Genomic DNA, 16,338 nt, shown 5'->3' on the forward strand with positions numbered 1-16,338 from the left:
CAGGCGAACTGGGGATTAAACAAATATTTACAGGCAGCAGGGAAGTGCCCAGCGCACGTGACGGGGGCGGGGCGGGACTTTGGGGAGGGCGGGGCCTAGCGGTATCGAGCGAGCCGGTTGTAGACGTGGTCCAGGTTTCTGCACAGGAATATCGAGAGCGTCATGAACCCGAGCTATAGAGAAAGGAGATGAGGTCAGAGAAGTCGAAGGGGTGCTGGCGAGACGGGGGTGATGCCCACCCGGGCGAGAAAGGTCAGGGGTGGGGCCGTGAATTGGGCGGGAAGGGGCTGGAGAAGGGGATAGGTAGAAAAGGGCGGGGCTCGACGGGAACTGCCGCAGGGCTGGCTGATGAGGCGGGAATAGTTGCTACAAGTAGGGGTAGAGGCTGAGAAGGAGTAAGGTCGGAAGCAAGCCCAGGGTCCTTTATTTTGGAGGCTCATCTGTCTCCCCCCTCTGCCTCAGCCTCTAATTGTGCCTCCTCCTCTAATTCTGCGCCCGCACTTCCAGTGTCAGGCTGGTCCTCGTCTTGAACCCACAGCGGCCAGAGCCCCAGGGCCAAGGGCAGCTTGCCCTGCGGTGCCTTGTCTCCCCAGTTGGGGCAGGCACCCGCCATGCCCCAGCCACCCCACAGACTGCCGCTGCGCCCGCCGCCGCCGTCAGCGATCAGGCTGGGCCCGGTGCTCGAATCCCCAGCGCCCGGCACGTGCGGCTCGCATTTCCGGCGGAGTGCCCTGCGCTGTAGCTGTACGCTCAGCACCATGACAGTCATCTGCGGGGAAAGGGGAGGGAGATCGCAGCCAATAGCAGGAGGTTTTCCCTGCGTACACGCAATCAGGGCTCCCTGAAGCTGGGCCGCCCCCACCCTCCGGTGCTGGGTGGAGCGGCGGGAGGGCCGAGGTGGGCTGCGCTCCGCCCTGAGCTCGTCCTTCCCAGGCAACCGAAGGACGCGAAATGAAGGGCAGGGCCATCTAGGGATTTAGGGCCGATCGCGGGTGGGGGCGGGGCCAGATCACCTCGAGTAGGCCGACGCCCAGGCAAATGCCCACTATGGAAATAAGGTTGTTGTGCAGCCACTTCTGGAGGCTCTGCGCGCAGCCCTGAGGGGTGTAGGGAAAAGTTAAAGGGATTCTTTCTGGGACTCTCAAGCCCAGGCCCAGCGTTCTTTTCAGCCCAACCCTCACCGTCTTCAGGCATCTACCCGCTCCCCTAGTCACCAGGGCACTCTAGTCTCCTTACTAGTGCACCCTCGCTTCACCTTTTCCAAGCCTGGCCCCTCCCTAGACGTCTGTATTCCAGAGCCAGCCCAGCCTTTTCTTTAGGCCCTGCCCTTCCTACAGACCCCGCCCTCTTCAGAGGGCCCCGCCCCTCCTGCCGTACCTTTCCTTTTCTCGTAGACCCCTCCCTTTCTCAGGCCCCGCTACTCACTGACAGCCCTCCCCCTCCCGCAGGCCCCGCCCCATTCGACAGGTTTATGCTCCGAACCCCTGCCCACCTCGCGGTAGATGTGGCTCTTTGCAGGGACCGCGCAGATGTCTGTACTGTGTCTGGACCGCGCCAGCTGTCCAAGCCTGCTGAGCTGGGGCAAGATCACCTTATCTAGGATTGTGGAGTCGTTGGTCGCCGACAAGTTGTAGCAGGAGCAGGGCACGCGCTGCGCCTCCGACCCGTTACCTCTCAGGATGTGGACTTGGAACCAGTCCTGCGGGGAGTGCCAGCCGCAGCAGCGCAGCTGGGAGAGGGATACGAGTCAGAGGGACCGGGACTGGAGACATATGATGTTGGGGATCAGGGGACAAGGTGATGGGTATGAGGTCAGGTCGGAGAGCAGGGGACTAAGTGGTGGGTGTGGAGTGGGGGACAGTGGGCTGGGGTCACGTTGGGGCCGGGGCCAGGGGACATTACGGGAATATGGGGCTGGGAAAGACGAGTCACGGGGTGACCTGGGGCTGGGGAAGGAGCTGCAGGGTCGCGCTGTGGACTAGAGATTGGGTGGGTGGTGCAATTGGGCCTCTGATACCCGATAGGTGAATAGGAGTGCGAGACCATGTGAGTCTCATCGGGGGCGGAGTCCGGTGGAAGCCAGAGTCACTACGGGGTAGGAAGCCGTGTCTCGCGAGGGTCTTGGGACTAGGGGCCTGACAACCTCTGGTCGGGGCGGGGGCGGGGGCGGAGTCTCTCGAGGTAGGTGGCGAAGCCACGCCAGGGTCTGGGTACTGGGAGACTGGGCGACGCCGGGGACAGTTGTGTCATCTGAGGAGTGGGGGGCGTCGGGCCTGGGAGGGATTGGGGTGCGTTAGGATCGTAGAGCTGGGGGTCGGGCCCACGTTGGGGTGGAGTCTCCTCCAAGCACCGGGCTGAGGCGGGTCAGTCCGGGAGGGAACTGGAGGAGGGGGGCTTACCTGGAACTGCACATAGTCCCAGCTCTCCTCGGCCGCGGTCTCCTCGGGGTTGGTGCCGTACTTTTGGATGGTTTTGTCTACGACGTCCTGCAAGCTTCGCTCCAGCTGAGAGGCCACCAGTGAGGCTGGGCCTCATCTTCCCCGCCCCACCCCTCCCCCTCTCAGGCTGTGCCAGCCTCAGGCGGTCCCTGTGCATCTCTGGGCCAGTCTCAAATCCTTACTGAATGGCTAGCTCTGTGTACTTCAGGTCTGTCTTTCTGTTTCTTCCACTATTTCTACGGCTCATAAGTCTCTGTCTCTTCTTTCAGGGCGTCTATTTCTTTCTCTTGTTCTCTCTTTTTCCCGTGTGGTTTCCCTTTGGAGCTGTTTATGCCTGTCTCCCTTGGTCCAGGTCGGTGTGTCTTTCTATTAATTTATTTTTTGAGACAGGGTCTCACTCTGTCACCCAGGCTGAGTGCATGGCTCACTGTAGCCTCAAACTCCCTGGATCAAGTGATCCTCCCACCTCAACCTCCCAAGTAGCTGGGACCCCAGGTGCACACCATCACACCCGGATTTTTTTTTTTTAATATAGATGGGGTCTCACTATGTTGCCCAGGCTGGTCTCAAACTCCTGGACTCAAACAGTCCTCCCACCTCAGCCTCCCAAAGTGCTGGGATTATGGGATTACAGGCGTGAGCCACCAGGCCCAACCTCTTATTTCTCTTTATCTAGGTTAGCCCCTGTCTGCCTTTGTTTCGGTCTCTCTCCACCCTCTCCCACCACTCCCTTCCCTCTCCTCCCTGCTGGGGGTGGGTGGTGGCCACTGCAGGAAGCTCACCTGGGCCCGCTGAGTGGAGATGAGGATTCCCAGGGTGATCTGTGTGGCAAACAGGAGCAGCAGCATCCCAAAATACTGGGGAGCAGAGTGGAGAGATCAGGCTGACCACCCCTGCAACCCCGGCCCAGGCCATTTTTGAGGGTGGGGATAGGAGTGTTCCTAGGGACGGAGAGGGATGGTGCACTCACCAGGCCCAGGAGGCAGCGGAGCTCCTTGAGGGCCCCCACACAACCCAGGAGGGCGATGCCCATGGTGAAGATTCCCGAGATGGCCAGGACTTTGGACCAGATCTGCAGAGGCACGAAGGCCAAGCCTGGGAGAGGTGAGGGGAGCGATGATGAGCTGTGTGGCACAGCTCCAGGCAGCCCCATTTCCCACCTAGGCAGCCACCCAAGTGGGGAGCAGTATCTTGGTGCCCCTCTCTCTGGGACTCTGTCCCTGCCCCACCCTGAGTCCCTGTTTCCTTCTGAAACTTTCTCTTCTTTCTGGGCCTCTGTTTCCCGTCCCTGGATCTCTGTCTCTCTTCCTCTTACCCTCTCCTTCCTCCTTCAGCTCCTCCTCATCCCCAGTAGTTTCAGCCCTATCACTTGTTCTGTGACATTGGCTTGGCTCCTTAAACCTCCCTGAGGCCTAGGAGATGGTATCTATTTCTTAGGGTTTTTTTTTTTTTTTTTTTTTTGAGATGGAGCCTCGCTCTGTCCCCCGGGCTGGAGTGCAGGGATGTGATCTCGGCTCACTGCAACCTCTGCCTCTCAGGTTCAAGTGATTCTCCTGCCTCAGCCTCCCTAGTAGCTGCGACTACAGGCATGTCGCATGTGCCACCATGCCTGGCTAACATTTTGTATTTTTGAGTAGAGACAGGGTTTCACCATGTTGGCCAGGCTATTCTCGAACTCCTGACCTCAAGTGATCCACCTGCCTTGGCTTCCCAAAGTGCTGGAATTACAGGTGTGAGCCACCGCGCCCGGCCCTTAGGGTCATTTTGAGAGACACATGGGGACATGTGTTCAACCCAGTCCTCAACACAGGGCAAAGACTTCTGAAACATGAACGTTTAGGGTCATATTTCATTATTATTTAGGGTCATACTTCATTATTATTTTCCTATTATTAATGTTATTTTGGCTCTTTTACTTCCTTGCTGTATGACATCCATCAAGGGACTTCCCCTCTCTGAACCTCAAGCGAGGGGAAGGTTTGTGGGGGCATCTGACCAGCCACAAGTCCCGACAGATAGGAAGTGCTTGAGAAATGGCTCTCATGATCATTGTTGTTTGTATGCACAACCCCATTTGCCGGAAGAAGACTCAGGCTCCGAGAAGCCTCCGATGAGCAGTGGATGGGAGCCTGTGGCCTGCCTGCAGAGTAGGGCACCGTGGGTCTCCCTGAGACAAGGGAGACCCCAGGAAGTTGCTTGGGTTGGGGGAGGCCCTCCCACCTGCCCCAGCCCCCCTCACCCACAAAGGACACGAAGCTGGTCTTGTCGATGAGGATCCAGATACCGAAGCAGAAGATCAGGCTGCCGAGGACCTGGGGAGAGGAGATGCGGATACGGGGGTAGGCCACGGGGGAAGATGAGGGCTGGGTTAGCGGCAGGGGCTGGGCTCCGACTGGGTAGCCATGAGGCAACTCACGAAGAAGAAGAGGTTGAAAACGAAGAGGAAGTACTTGATGAGGCTGAGGCAGCTCTCCTGGGCTGACATCTTCACCTAGTGGGGTAAGCGGTCCACTCACCACACAGAAGAGGTGCTGACAGTGGGGGAGACAGGGAGAAAGACAGAGGCTGAGAGAGAAAGAGAGACGGAGAGCTGAGAGAGAAAGGAAGAACCCTGAAAGAGGAAGTTCCAGGGGTGGGGCTCCACCCACTCCCGCTTCATGCAAGGTGGCTTTCTGTCTCTCTCTCTGTCCCTGTCTCCCTCACCTGCTCCACTGGGACACACGCTCTGGTACCTGAGGGGCCTTGGAATTTGTGGGCACCAAGGACTCATGGGGCAGTCCCTCCCAGGTCTCCATGTCTCAGGCGCTGGGAGATCTAAAGGGACCCCTGATCTACTGGAACCCACCTCTGGGCATGGGGACCTCAGGGCTGACCCTGGACAGCGGCTGACCTCACAGACACTCTGACCTCATGGCCTGCTAAGCTCTCCCATCTCTGCATCCAGCTGTGTCTCCCCTTTCCTGCCCTGGGTCTCTTGTTCCTTCTCTCTGGGTCTTTGTCCCCACCTTCCTGCCACTCCCCGTCTCTGTCCCCTTATCTCAGCAGAGTCTCTCCCTCCTCTGGGTCTCTGTCCTCCTGCCCCCTGGGGTCTCCATCCTCCCTCTCTCTGTGTTTCTTTATTTTATTTATATATTTGTTTCTTTTTGAGACAGGGTCTCACTTTTCACCCAGGCTGGAGTACGGTGGGGAAAACAGCTCACTGTAGCCTGGGCTCAAGCTATCCTCCCACCTCTGCCTTCTGAGTATCTGGGATTACAGGTGCACACTACCATGCCTGGCTAATTTTTGTATTTTTTGTAGAAATGGGGTCTTGCTATGGAGTGGGAGTGTTGTATTTTTTATATTTAATTAAAAAAAACAGAGATAGGGTCTCACTAGGTTGCCCAGGCTGGTCTGGAACTCCTGGACTCAAGCGACCCTCCTGCCTTGGCCTCCCAAAGTGTTGGGATTACAGGCGTGAGCCACTGTGCCTGGCCTCTCTCTGATTCTGGCCCCTTCTTTGGGTCCTTCCTCCTTTCTCTCTTCATCTCTCTTTTGTTTTTGTTTTTGAGACAGGGTTGCCCAGGCTGGAATGCAGTAGTGCGATCATAGCTCACTGCAGCCCCAACCTTCCCAGGCTCGAGCAATCCTTGCACCTCAGCCTCCCGAGTAGCTGGGACTACAGGTGCACACCACCATGCCTGGCTAATTTTCTTCATTTTTTGTAGAGATGGGAGTCTCACTGTGTTGCCCAGGCTGGTCTCAAATTTCTTGGCTCAAGTGATCCTCCTGCTTTGGCCTCCTAAAGTGTTGGGATTATGGGCGTGAGCCACTGTGCCCAGCCTGTCTTCTTTTCTCTGTCTCCCCCTTCCCCACTTGTTTTTGTGCCTCTCAGAGTCTGCAGCCTATTCTGGACCAAGGAGCACCCAGGTGCTGGGGGCAGGGGCTGGGTACCTGGGGAAGTGAAAGTGCTACAGGCTCGAGGTGGGAAGGTCCCTGGGAGTGGGGAGGGCGCTGGGCCGTGCCAACACCCCCAGCGGAAGCTGAGCATCAGGCGGTACTTCCTGCCTCTGCAGTGGGGCCCGAGGAGCGGAGGCCCCAGAGGAGGAGGCACTGAGCCTGGGATCCTGACAGTCAGATCTGGGTCTGCAGTGCCTGGTTGCAGGTGCACACCCAGTGGCCTCTGCAGTTTCCTCTGATGTCCCCAAATTCTCTCACCTGGTTTCCTCATCTGAGGCAGCCCCACCATCTATCTAGTCATGAGGTCAAAGCCCCATCTTGTCCCCTCTCCTTCAACAGCACATCGGTCTCTAAGCCAGATCCCTCCTGCCTGCTGAGTCTCCACCCCACCCCTCTTCTCTGTCCTGAGGGCTCAGGCAGGCTCTGGGCTCCTGCTCTCCTACCTGGACCCTGACTCTAGGCTTCTCCCTGGCTTCTAGTTTCTCCCTCCAGTCTGTCCCCCACATAGCCCCAGAGGGGTCTTTTTGAAACCCAGACCTGAGCCACACAGTTCTGTATCCAAACGCTGAGTCACCACCCGACTCATCCCTCAGCTTTTATTTTTTTGGTTGTTGTTGAGACAGAGTCTCACTCTTCGCCAGGGCTGGAGTACAGTGGTGCAATCAGCTCACTGCAACCTCCGCCTCCTGGGTTCAAGCGATTCTCCTGCCTCATTCTCCCAAGTAGCTGGGATTACAGGCATGCACCACTACACCCGGCTAATTTTTGTATTTTTAGTAGAGACGGGGTTTCACCATGTTGGCCAGGCTGACCTCGAACTCCTGACCTCAAGTGATCCACTCACCTCGGCCTCCCCAAGTGCTGGGATTACAGGCATGAGCCACCACACCCAGGTTGTTGTTGTTGTTGTTGTTGTTGTTTGTTTGTTTTGAGATGGAGTCTCACTCTGTTGCCCAGGCTGGAGTGCAGTGGCACGATTATGGCTCACTGCAACCTCTGCCTCCTGCGTTCAAGCAATTCTCCTGTCTCAGCCTCCCGAGTAGCTGGGATTACAGGTGTGCACCACCATACCTGACTAATTTTTGTATTTTTAGTAGAGACAGGGTTTCGCCATGTTGGCCAGCCTGGTGTTGAACTCCTGACCTCACGTGATCCACCTGCCTTGGCCTCCCAAAGTGCTGACATTACAGGTGTAAGCCACTGTGCCCAGCCCCTCAGCTTCTGTTTCTAACCACCACCAACGCCTCTCTGCTCTACCACTAAAGTACATTGCAAACCCAGCCACTTCTTTCCAAGGCCACCATCCTAAGTCAGGTTCCCATCGTTTTCTACAAAAATAATTATAGCTGATTATAGTGGGTTGCATGGCGTTCTCCAAAAAGATATGTCTATGTCCTAATCCCCAGAACTTGTGGTGACCTTATTTGGAAAAAAGGGTTTTGCGGGTATAATTACATTAAGGATCTCAAGATACTGCATTATCTGTGTGACCCCTAAATCTGATGACAAGTGTCTGTTTTTTGTTTTTGTTTTTGAGACACAGTCTCGCTCTGTCACCCAGGCTGGAGTGCTGTGGTGCGATCTCGGCTCACTGCAACCTCCGCCTCCCAGGTTCAAGCAATTCTCTGCCTCAGCCTCCCGAGTAAATGTGATTACAGGCAGGCTCCTGCCAGCACACCCAGCTGATTTTAGTATTTTTAGTAGAGATGGGGTTTCACCATCTTGGCCAGGCTGGTCTTGAACTCCTGACCTCGTGATCCACTTCAGCTTCCCAAAGTTCTGGGATTACAGGCGTGAGCCACCACACCCGGCTGACAAGTGTCCTTCTAAGAAACACACCGAGGAGAAGACACAGAAGAGGAGAGCACCATGTGATGGTAGACACAGAAATTGGAGTTCTACAGCCACAAGCCAAGGAACTCCTGGAGCCACCAGGAGATGGAAGATGCAAAGAACTGATTTTCTCTCAGAGCCTCTGGAGGGAGTGTGGCCCAGGTGACACCTTGATTTTGGATTTCTGGCCTACAGAACCATGTGAGAATACATTTCTGTTGTTCTAAGTAGTAAGTCTGTGGTAATTTGCTGTTTCAGCCATAGGAGACTAATACACCAATCCCTCCTTCCCACCCACTGATCCCTCCTCAGAGATGAGTACATGATTAACCAGAAGTCGAAGGGTAGGTGGCAGAGTGCAGTGGTGCAATCACGGCTCACTGCAGCTTTGATGCTCACCAACTTGGTTTCTTCTTTCCTAGGCACACAGGAGGACTTCATTTCCCAGGTCTCCTTGCAGTGAAGTTGAGGCCATGTGACTGGTGTTGAGGCCATGTGACTGGTCTTGGGCCAATGGAATGGGTGCAGAAGGGACACAGCCCATTTCTAGACTCAGCCTGAAATGTCCTCCATAATCCTTACTCTTTCTCCCTTCACTCACTGGCTGCAGGAAGCTGAGAATTATCCTTGGACTTACATAAAGCATTTTGGACTTTATGTAAGTAACAACCTGTTGTATTAAGCTACTAAGATTTTAGGGTTGTTTGTTAAAGCAGCTAACCTTAAACATCCTAACAACTACAAATAGAATACCTGTTACTGCATACACTGTATATGTCAAAACATTATTATGGGCCAGGTGAGGTGGCTCATGCCTGTAATCCCAGCACTTTGGGAGGCTGAGGCAGGAGGATCACATGAGCCCAGGAGTTCGAGACCACCCTGGGCAACATAGTGAGACCCTGTCTACAAAAATTAACAAAAAAATTAGCTGGGCTTTGTGGTATGTACCTACAGTCCCAGCTACTCAGGAGACTGAGGTGGGAGGACTGCTTGAGCCTGGGAGATCGAAGTTGCAGTGAGCCATGATTGCACCACTGCACTCCAGCCTGGATGACAGAGCAAGACCCTACAGGGGAAAAAAAAGTGGAACACCAGGAGCTACCAGAAACTGAAGAGTCAAGGACGGATTCTCCTCTGAGCCTTTGAAGGAAGTGGCGTGCTGACACCTTAATTTCGGACTTTCGGCATCCAGAACTGTGAGATAATATATTTTTGTTCTTTAAGCCACTAAGTTTGTAGTAATTTATACAGCAGTCTCGGGAAGCGAATATACCTGCTCAGTCAGAACCTCTGGGGGCGGGCCTGGCAATCTGTTTTCTTTTTTTTTTTTTTTTTTTGTCTCACTCTATTGCCCAGGCTGGAGTGCAACGGCACAACCTCGGCTCACTGCAACCTCTGCCTCCCGGGTTCAAGCGATTCTCCCGCCTCAGCCTCCTGAGTAGCTGGGATTACAGACACCCACCATCATGCCCAGCTAATTTTTGTATTTTTAGTAGAGACAGGGTTTCACCATGTTGGCCAGGCTGGTCTTGAACTCCTGACCTCAGGTGATCCGCCCACCTTGGCCTCCCAAAGTCCTGGGATTACAGGCAAGCCACTGCACCTGGCCTGGCAGTCTGTGTTTTAACAAGCCTTCCTGGTGACTGATGTGCACTAACGTTTGAGAACAGCAATTCTACCCATTGAATTCACCTGATCCCCTCCTCCTTTACTGGCAAATTCCCTCTTGCTTTTCTTCCTTCCTTCTTTACTGGCTGGTTCTCCTCAATCTTCAGTGGATCGTCCTTTTTCTAGCTTCTAAAATTTGGGGAGTCCTAGCCCTTTCTAGCTACACTCACTCACGAGATGATATCATGCAGTGCCATAGTGTTCATCGCAATCTATAATACTGTTGACTTACCAATTTATATGCCTAGCCTCCAACTTTCCCCTGAACTGCGGACTCAGGAAGATTCATTTCCCACGTCTCCTTGCAGTGAAGGACAACTTAACCTCTGCCTTTGGCTGTATAATTGACATCTCAAACTTAACACGCCCAAAACGAAACTATTGATTCCCTCCCACCTCCTGCTCACTCCAGTACTTTCCTTTTCACTAAATTGTCACTCCATCTTCCAATTCTTCAGGCCCAAAGTTTTGGAGTCTTTTTTTTTTTTTTTTTGAGGTCTTGCTCTGTCACGCAAGCGGGAGTGCACTGGCACAATCATGACTCATTGCAGCCTCAATCTCCTGGGCTCAAGTGATCTTCCCACTCAGTCTCCTGAGTAGCTGGGACAACAGATGCGTGCCACCACACCTGGCTATTAAAAAACACTTTTCTTTCCTTTAAGAGACAAGGCCAGGCTGGGCACAGTGGCTCACGCCTGTAATCCCAGCACTTTGGGAGGCCGAGGCAGGCGGATCACGAGTTCAGGAGATCGAGACCATCCTGGCTAACACAGTGAAACCCTGTCTCTACTAAAAATACAAAAAATTAGCCGGGCGTAGTGGCGGGCGCCTGTAGTCCCAGCTACTCGGGAGGCTGAGGCAGGAGAATGGCGTGAACCCGGGAGGTAGAGCTTGCAGTGAGCGGAGATCGCACCACTGCACTCCAGCCTGGGCGACAGAGCGAGACTAGACTGTCTCAAAAAAAAAAAAAAAAAAAAAAAAGACAAGGCCTTGCTATGTTGCCCAGGCTAGTATCCTACTATCAAACTCCTAGCCTCAAGCAATCCTCCCACCTCGCCCTTGCAAAGTGCTGGGACTACAGGTGCAAGCCACCGCTCCCAGCTGAGTCATTCTTGATTCCTCTCTTTCTCTCAGCCCCCAAATCCTAATCACCATTAGTTTTCTAATGCTCTGTAACAAATTACCCCAAATTTAGCAGTTTAAAACAATAAACATTTCTTAGTCCAGGAGCGGTGGCTCACTGTAATCCCAGCACTTTGGGAGGCTGAGGCAGGCAGATTACGAGGTCAGGAGTGCGAGACCAGCCTGACCAACATAGTGAAACCCCGTCTCTACTAAAAATACAAAAATCAGCTGGACGTGGTCCCAGCTGTAGTCCCGGCTACTCGGGAGGCTGAGGCAGGAGAATTGCTTGAACCCAGGAGGCGGAGGTTGTGGTGAGCTGAGACCACACCACTGCACTGCAGCCTGGGCAACAGAGCAGGACTCTATCTCAAAAAAAAACCACAATAAACATTTCTTACCTACTGTAGTTTTTGTGGGTCAGGAATCTGGGAGCAGCTTAGTTGGATGATTTCTGCTCACAGTGTTTTATGAGGTTGCAGTCAAGATGTTGGCTGGGGCTGTAGTCATCTAGAGATTTAACTACGGCTGGAGGATCCACTTCACCATGGTTCACTCACCTGGTGCTGGTTGCTGGCAGGAAATTTCAGCTCTTCTCTTATATGGATCTCTTCACGGATTGCTTGAGTGTCCTCACCGTATGGTGACTGGCTTCCTTTACAGAAATCAGTTGAAGGGAATGGGCAAGTAAGAAACAGCAATGCTTTTTATGACCTAGTCCTGAAGTTCCCCACCATTACTTCTGTTCATTGGAAGCCAGTCGCTAAGGAGAGCCTGCACTCAAAGATTGGGGAAATAGACTTTATCTTTCAAAGTGTTGAAGAATTTGCAGACGTATTTTAAAACCACCACACAATCCATCAACACATCATGTCGGCTCTATTCTTGAAATAGATCCAGAATTTGACCACTTTTCACCATCTCCATTGCTATTACCCAGATCTAATCAACACCATCACTTGCCTGGACTAGAGATTTCCTCCTCACTGGGCTCTCTGCTTCTATCTTTAGCCCACTGATATGATTTGGCTGTGTCCCCACCCAAAATCTCATCTTGAATTATAATCTTCATAATCCCCATGTGTCAAAGGGAGACCAGGTGGAGGTAACTGAGTCATGGGGGTGGTTTCCTCAGGCTGTTTTTGTGATAGTGAGTGAGTTCTCATGAGATCTGATGGTTTTATAAGGGGCTGTTCCCTCCTTTGCTTGTGAAGAAGGTGCCTTTTTTCCCCTTTGCCTTCTGCCATGATTGTAAGTTTCCTGAGGCCTCCCCAGCCAAGCTGAACTGTGAGTCAATTAAACCTCTTTTCTTTGTAAATTACCCAGTCTTGAGCAGTTCTTTACAGCAGTGTGAAAACAGAGGAATACACCCATACATGCTATTCTCTGCCCAGAAGCCAGGGGGAGCCTGCCGTTAAAATGAAAGTCACTCCTTGACTCAGAACCCTCAAATAGCTTTCATCTCACCCAGAAAAAAAAAAAAAAAAATTCCGACCATGACCTATAAGGGCCTCCAAATGATACTCTGGCCCCTGCCACTGCTCTGATCTGATCTGTTGCTACCCTTTCCTCAATCACTGGGATCCAGTCATATCAGACTCTTTGCCGTTTCCAGAACCCATCAAGTGTACTTCTTGCCTCAAGGCTTTTGCTGTTGCCATTTTCTTTGCCTGGAATGTTCTTCCCTATGCTGTTCACAAGGCTCCCTTCCTTCAGCTCTCTGCTGAAGTATCACTTTCCCCAGGAGTCCTTCTTGACTACCCTGTCTAAAGTAACTCCCTATCAGCACTCTTACTCTCTGAAATTCTTTCTATTTAGGCATTTACTTTCTTTGTGCAACTGGAATGTAAAATCTTTTTCATAACTATATCCCAGGGGTCTAGGACAGTGTGGGGCACATCATTCAATAAATATTTATTGACCGACTGAGACTTTTCCTGGTGCCTTGAACACACAGTTTGCCCTGCCTCAGGGCCTTTGCACAGCCTCAAGGCTTGAGATGTTCACACACATTTTTCACCTAGCAAATCATCCTTTAAGCCTCAGCTCCAGTGTTATTTCCTTAAAGAAATCCTCCTTCTAAATTAGGTCTATGGGCCGGGCGCAGTGGCTCACGCCTGTAATCCCAGCACTTTGGGAGACCCAGGCGGGCGGATCACCTGAGGTCAGGAGTTCAAGACCAGCCTGGCCAACATGGCAGGCTGACTCTACTAAACCCTGACTCTACTAAAAATATGAAAATTAACCAGGCATAATGGCAGGCACCTGCAACCCCAGCTACTCGGAAGGCTGAGGCGGGGAGAATTGCTTGAACCCGGGAGGCAGAGGTTGCAGTGAGCTGAGATTATGCCACTGCACTTCAGCCTGGGTGACAAAGTGAGATTGTCTCAAAAAAAAAAAAAAGTTCGATAGAAATAAATAGGTCTGTGGCCCTTTTCTGTTGCAGCACTTTTTTTTTTTTCCTTGAGACAGGGTCTTACCCCATCACCCAGGCTGGAGTGTAGTAGTGTGATCTTGGCTTACTGCAACTTCTGCCTCATGGTTTTAAATGATTCTTGTGCCTCAGCCACCCGAATAGCTGGGATTACAGGCGTGCACCACCACACCTGGCTCATTTCTGTATTTTTAGTAGAGATGGGGTTTCACCATGTTGGCCAGGCTGGTCTTGAACTCCTGGCCTCATGTGATCTGCCCACCTTTGCCTCCCAAAGTGTTGGGATTACAGGCGTGAGCCACCATGCCTGGCCTGTCATAGCACTTAATACAATTTATAATCATGTAATTATTTGAGATTCATCATATATCTGTTTTCTTGTTGTGTGAAGCGAAACGAGGGCAGGAATGGGGTCTGTTTTGTTCTCTACACTATTCCCAGTTCCTAGCATTTAGTAGACTCTCGATAAATACGCGTTGAAGGATTGAATGATTCCCAAAGATTGTGATGAATTCTTACAGCACCCCCAAAATTTCCTCTTCATCTCTTTGTTCAATCATAACAATTTAAGCCTTCGATTCTCAAAGTGTGGCTCAGGGACTCCTGGGGGCCCTTGAAACACTTTTGGGGGTCCATGAGGTGAACATTATTTTCATAATACTACTAAGCTATTATTTGCCTTTCACTTTCATTTCCTCTTTGAGTATAGTGATGTTTGCCAGAAGCTGCAAGACATGAGCTATTTTCACACACTCAGCGCAGAAGCAGATATGAGAATCCAGCTGTCTTCTGTGAAGCCAGACATTAGAGAGATTTGCAAAAATGTAAAATGATGCCACTCTTCTCCCCAAATTTTTTCTTTTTTTTTTTGAGACGGGGTCTTGCTCTGTTGTCTAGGCTGGAGTGCAGTGGCAAAATCTCGGCTCACTGCAACCTCTGCCTCCTGGGTTCCAATGATTCTCCTGCCTCAGGCTCCCGAGTAGCTGGGACTACAGGTGTGCGCCACCACGCCCGGCTAATTTTTTTTTTTTTTGACTTTTAGTAGAGACGGGGTTTCATCATGTTGGCCAAGCTAGTCTCGCACTCCTGACCTCGTGATCCACCCGCCTCGGCCTCCCAAAGTGCTGGGATTACAGGCGTCAGCCACCGTGCCCAGCGCCAAAATTTCTTTTGGAGTAGAAATTATAGTTATTTTAAATAAAAATGTTATTTTGACACATAATGAATTTTTAAACAATGACTATTTTAGAAATTTATTTTAATATTGATAGATACAACTCACATAAACATACAACCCATATAAATGTAACTCAAATTACTGGAGTCCTTAATAATTCTTAAGAGACCGGAAAGTATGAGAACGGATGACCTAAGTAAATCTTTGAGTTTTTAATTCTTGTCTGCAACCCTAGTAGGCTTCTGAGCTCTCTTAAGGCAACGTCCCTGTCTGCCTTGTTGGACGCATATTTAAGGTTTGGTTTCTAGTAGGCGATCTTTAAGTAAATGCGAAAGGTTTGAAGGCTAGAAGGAATGAATGAGACGATTCTCCCACTTCCTACCCTCTTCTTCCTTACATGAAGTGGAAGCAAAGTGCATGTGCCAGAGAAGGGCCTTGTCTTAGAGCCCCGCCTGAAGCGTGGCATCGTGGGTGTCGGGGATGGGATGGGATGGGGTGGGGTGGGGAAGGGAGTGGCGCGTGAGCAGTCAGAGGATGTGCACACGTGCGTGCGTGTGGGGAGAGAGCAGGGAGTTGGGGAGGGCGGAGTGGTTACAGTGTGTGCTACAGCTGTAGGGAAAGAGTGAGGGGCGCGGCGGCGCATGCGCAGAGAATCGGCGGGAAAGGCCGCGCGCCGGGCAGATCGAGGGGTGTCGCCCAAACCGATCTGTCGACGCCTGAAGGGGCCTGAGGAGATTGCTAGGCTTCTCAGCTGGGGCTTCTTCACCCTCATTTTTGTCCGACTGGCTGGACTGAAGAACCTGGCAGAAGCCTTGGGGCTAGGGTGAGGGTCACGGCCCAGGGAGCCCTAAAATGTTCCCAGATCTGGGGTGTGTGGGGCTGGGCGCCATTTTCGAGGCCCGGGCCCACTGGGCTCCACTGACGGGTGACAGGTAACTGGCTGGGAGCCTCCTGGTTGCCCTGGGCTCTGTGGAGCTGAGGGATCAAAGGGGTCCCTCCTTTACCCCCCACGTAGGACACAGGAAACTGTCTTCGGCTCTCCTCACTCATCCAGTCCGAGTTTGAGCCAATTCCTTGACAGGATTCGGCCATCAGTCCCTGCCTTTGGGGAAAGCCATCAGTGTCAAGTGCCCGAGTGGCAGAAACCCAGGTCTAGCCCCATCACTGGTCTGTTAGGGCAGTTATTTTCTGCTTTTTGCAGAAATGGGACACCAGCTCCTTATTTTCCTTTTCTGGAGGTTATAGTTCCAGGGAAGGAGGTAATGTGAGGGGAATGGGCATTTCTGGGGGATCCTGAGCACTCCCCACAGGGCATGAGCCTAGGAGTTGCTTGGGATGACGGTGTAGGGGCACCATGGAGGGTTGTACCCATATGGGAAGAGGAGTCCGCCTGGGGCTCAAGGGGCTTTATGGGTGTTGGAAGTGGCCAGTTGGCCAAAACTCAGTTCTCTCCCTTCCGTAAAGCTTGCTTTTAAGGACAACTGTTCTAGAATGTGTTTAAGAAACATGAATCTATTATTTTTTATTTATTTATTTTTTTGAGATGGAGTCTCACTCTGTCACCCAGGCTGGAGTGCAGTGGCACGATCTCAGCTCACTGCAACCTCTGCTTCCCAGGTTCAAGCGATTCTCCTGCCTCAGCCTCCCGAGTAGCTGGGACTATAGGTGTGCGCCACCACCCCCAGCTAATTTTTTGTATTTTTAGTAGAGACGGGGTTTCACTG

General features: G+C 52.2%; 2 protein-coding genes across 6 annotated transcripts in view; one reads left to right on the plus strand and one right to left on the minus strand.

Moving 5' to 3' along the window:
- Positions 1-62: 62 nt before the first annotated feature.
- On the minus strand, positions 63-5,331 carry CD37 (CD37 molecule). 2 transcript variants are annotated; one of them, XM_055369979.2, is made up of 8 exons: positions 4,855-5,330; positions 4,678-4,750; positions 3,409-3,533; positions 3,221-3,295; positions 2,400-2,504; positions 1,493-1,729; positions 1,014-1,097; positions 63-173 (listed from the first exon to the last, which is right to left on the minus strand). In XM_055369979.2, exons 1-8 carry the CDS (start codon positions 4,921-4,923, stop codon positions 96-98), a joined length of 846 nt encoding a protein of 281 aa, XP_055225954.1. In that variant the 5' UTR covers positions 4,924-5,330; the 3' UTR covers positions 63-95. The 2 variants fall into 2 exon arrangements, with proteins under 2 accessions (XP_055225954.1, XP_063557596.1); XM_063701526.1 differs by having other exon boundaries at positions 4,682-5,331.
- A 3,442-nt stretch (positions 5,332-8,773) lies between these two features.
- Positions 8,774-16,338, plus strand: part of SLC6A16 (solute carrier family 6 member 16) — a 42,799-nt gene continuing 35,234 nt past the window's right edge. For 2 of the 4 annotated variants that reach the window (XM_019014517.4, XM_055369958.2), the window contains exon 1: positions 15,265-15,437. Coding sequence is in view for 1 of the 4 variants with exons in the window: in XM_063701519.1 (XP_063557589.1) it covers positions 8,867-8,868 (2 nt within the window). In the remaining 3 variants the exon portion in view is untranslated. Of the gene's footprint in view, positions 8,869-8,896; positions 9,410-15,264; positions 15,438-16,338 lie in introns of those variants that run through there. The other 2 variants (XM_063701519.1, XM_063701520.1) reach the window with 2 other exon arrangements.

Source organism: Gorilla gorilla, chromosome 20, assembly GCF_029281585.2.
Source record: "Gorilla gorilla gorilla isolate KB3781 chromosome 20, NHGRI_mGorGor1-v2.1_pri, whole genome shotgun sequence".
NCBI lineage: Eukaryota > Metazoa > Chordata > Mammalia > Primates > Hominidae > Gorilla > Gorilla gorilla.

Excerpts from the sequence above, each read along its gene's own strand:
- CD37 (XM_055369979.2), bottom strand. The coding sequence starts at position 4,923 with ATGTCAGCCCAGGAGAGCTGCCTCAGCCTCATCAAGTACTTCCTCTTC. Across the intron at positions 3,534-4,677 it reads CAGCTTCGTGTCCTTTGTGG|GCTTGGCCTTCGTGCCTCTG; the intron begins GTGAGGGGGGCT and ends CACCTCTCCCAG. Across the intron at positions 1,730-2,399 it reads GGGACTATGTGCAGTTCCAG|CTGCGCTGCTGCGGCTGGCA; the intron begins GTAAGCCCCCCT and ends TCCCTCTCCCAG.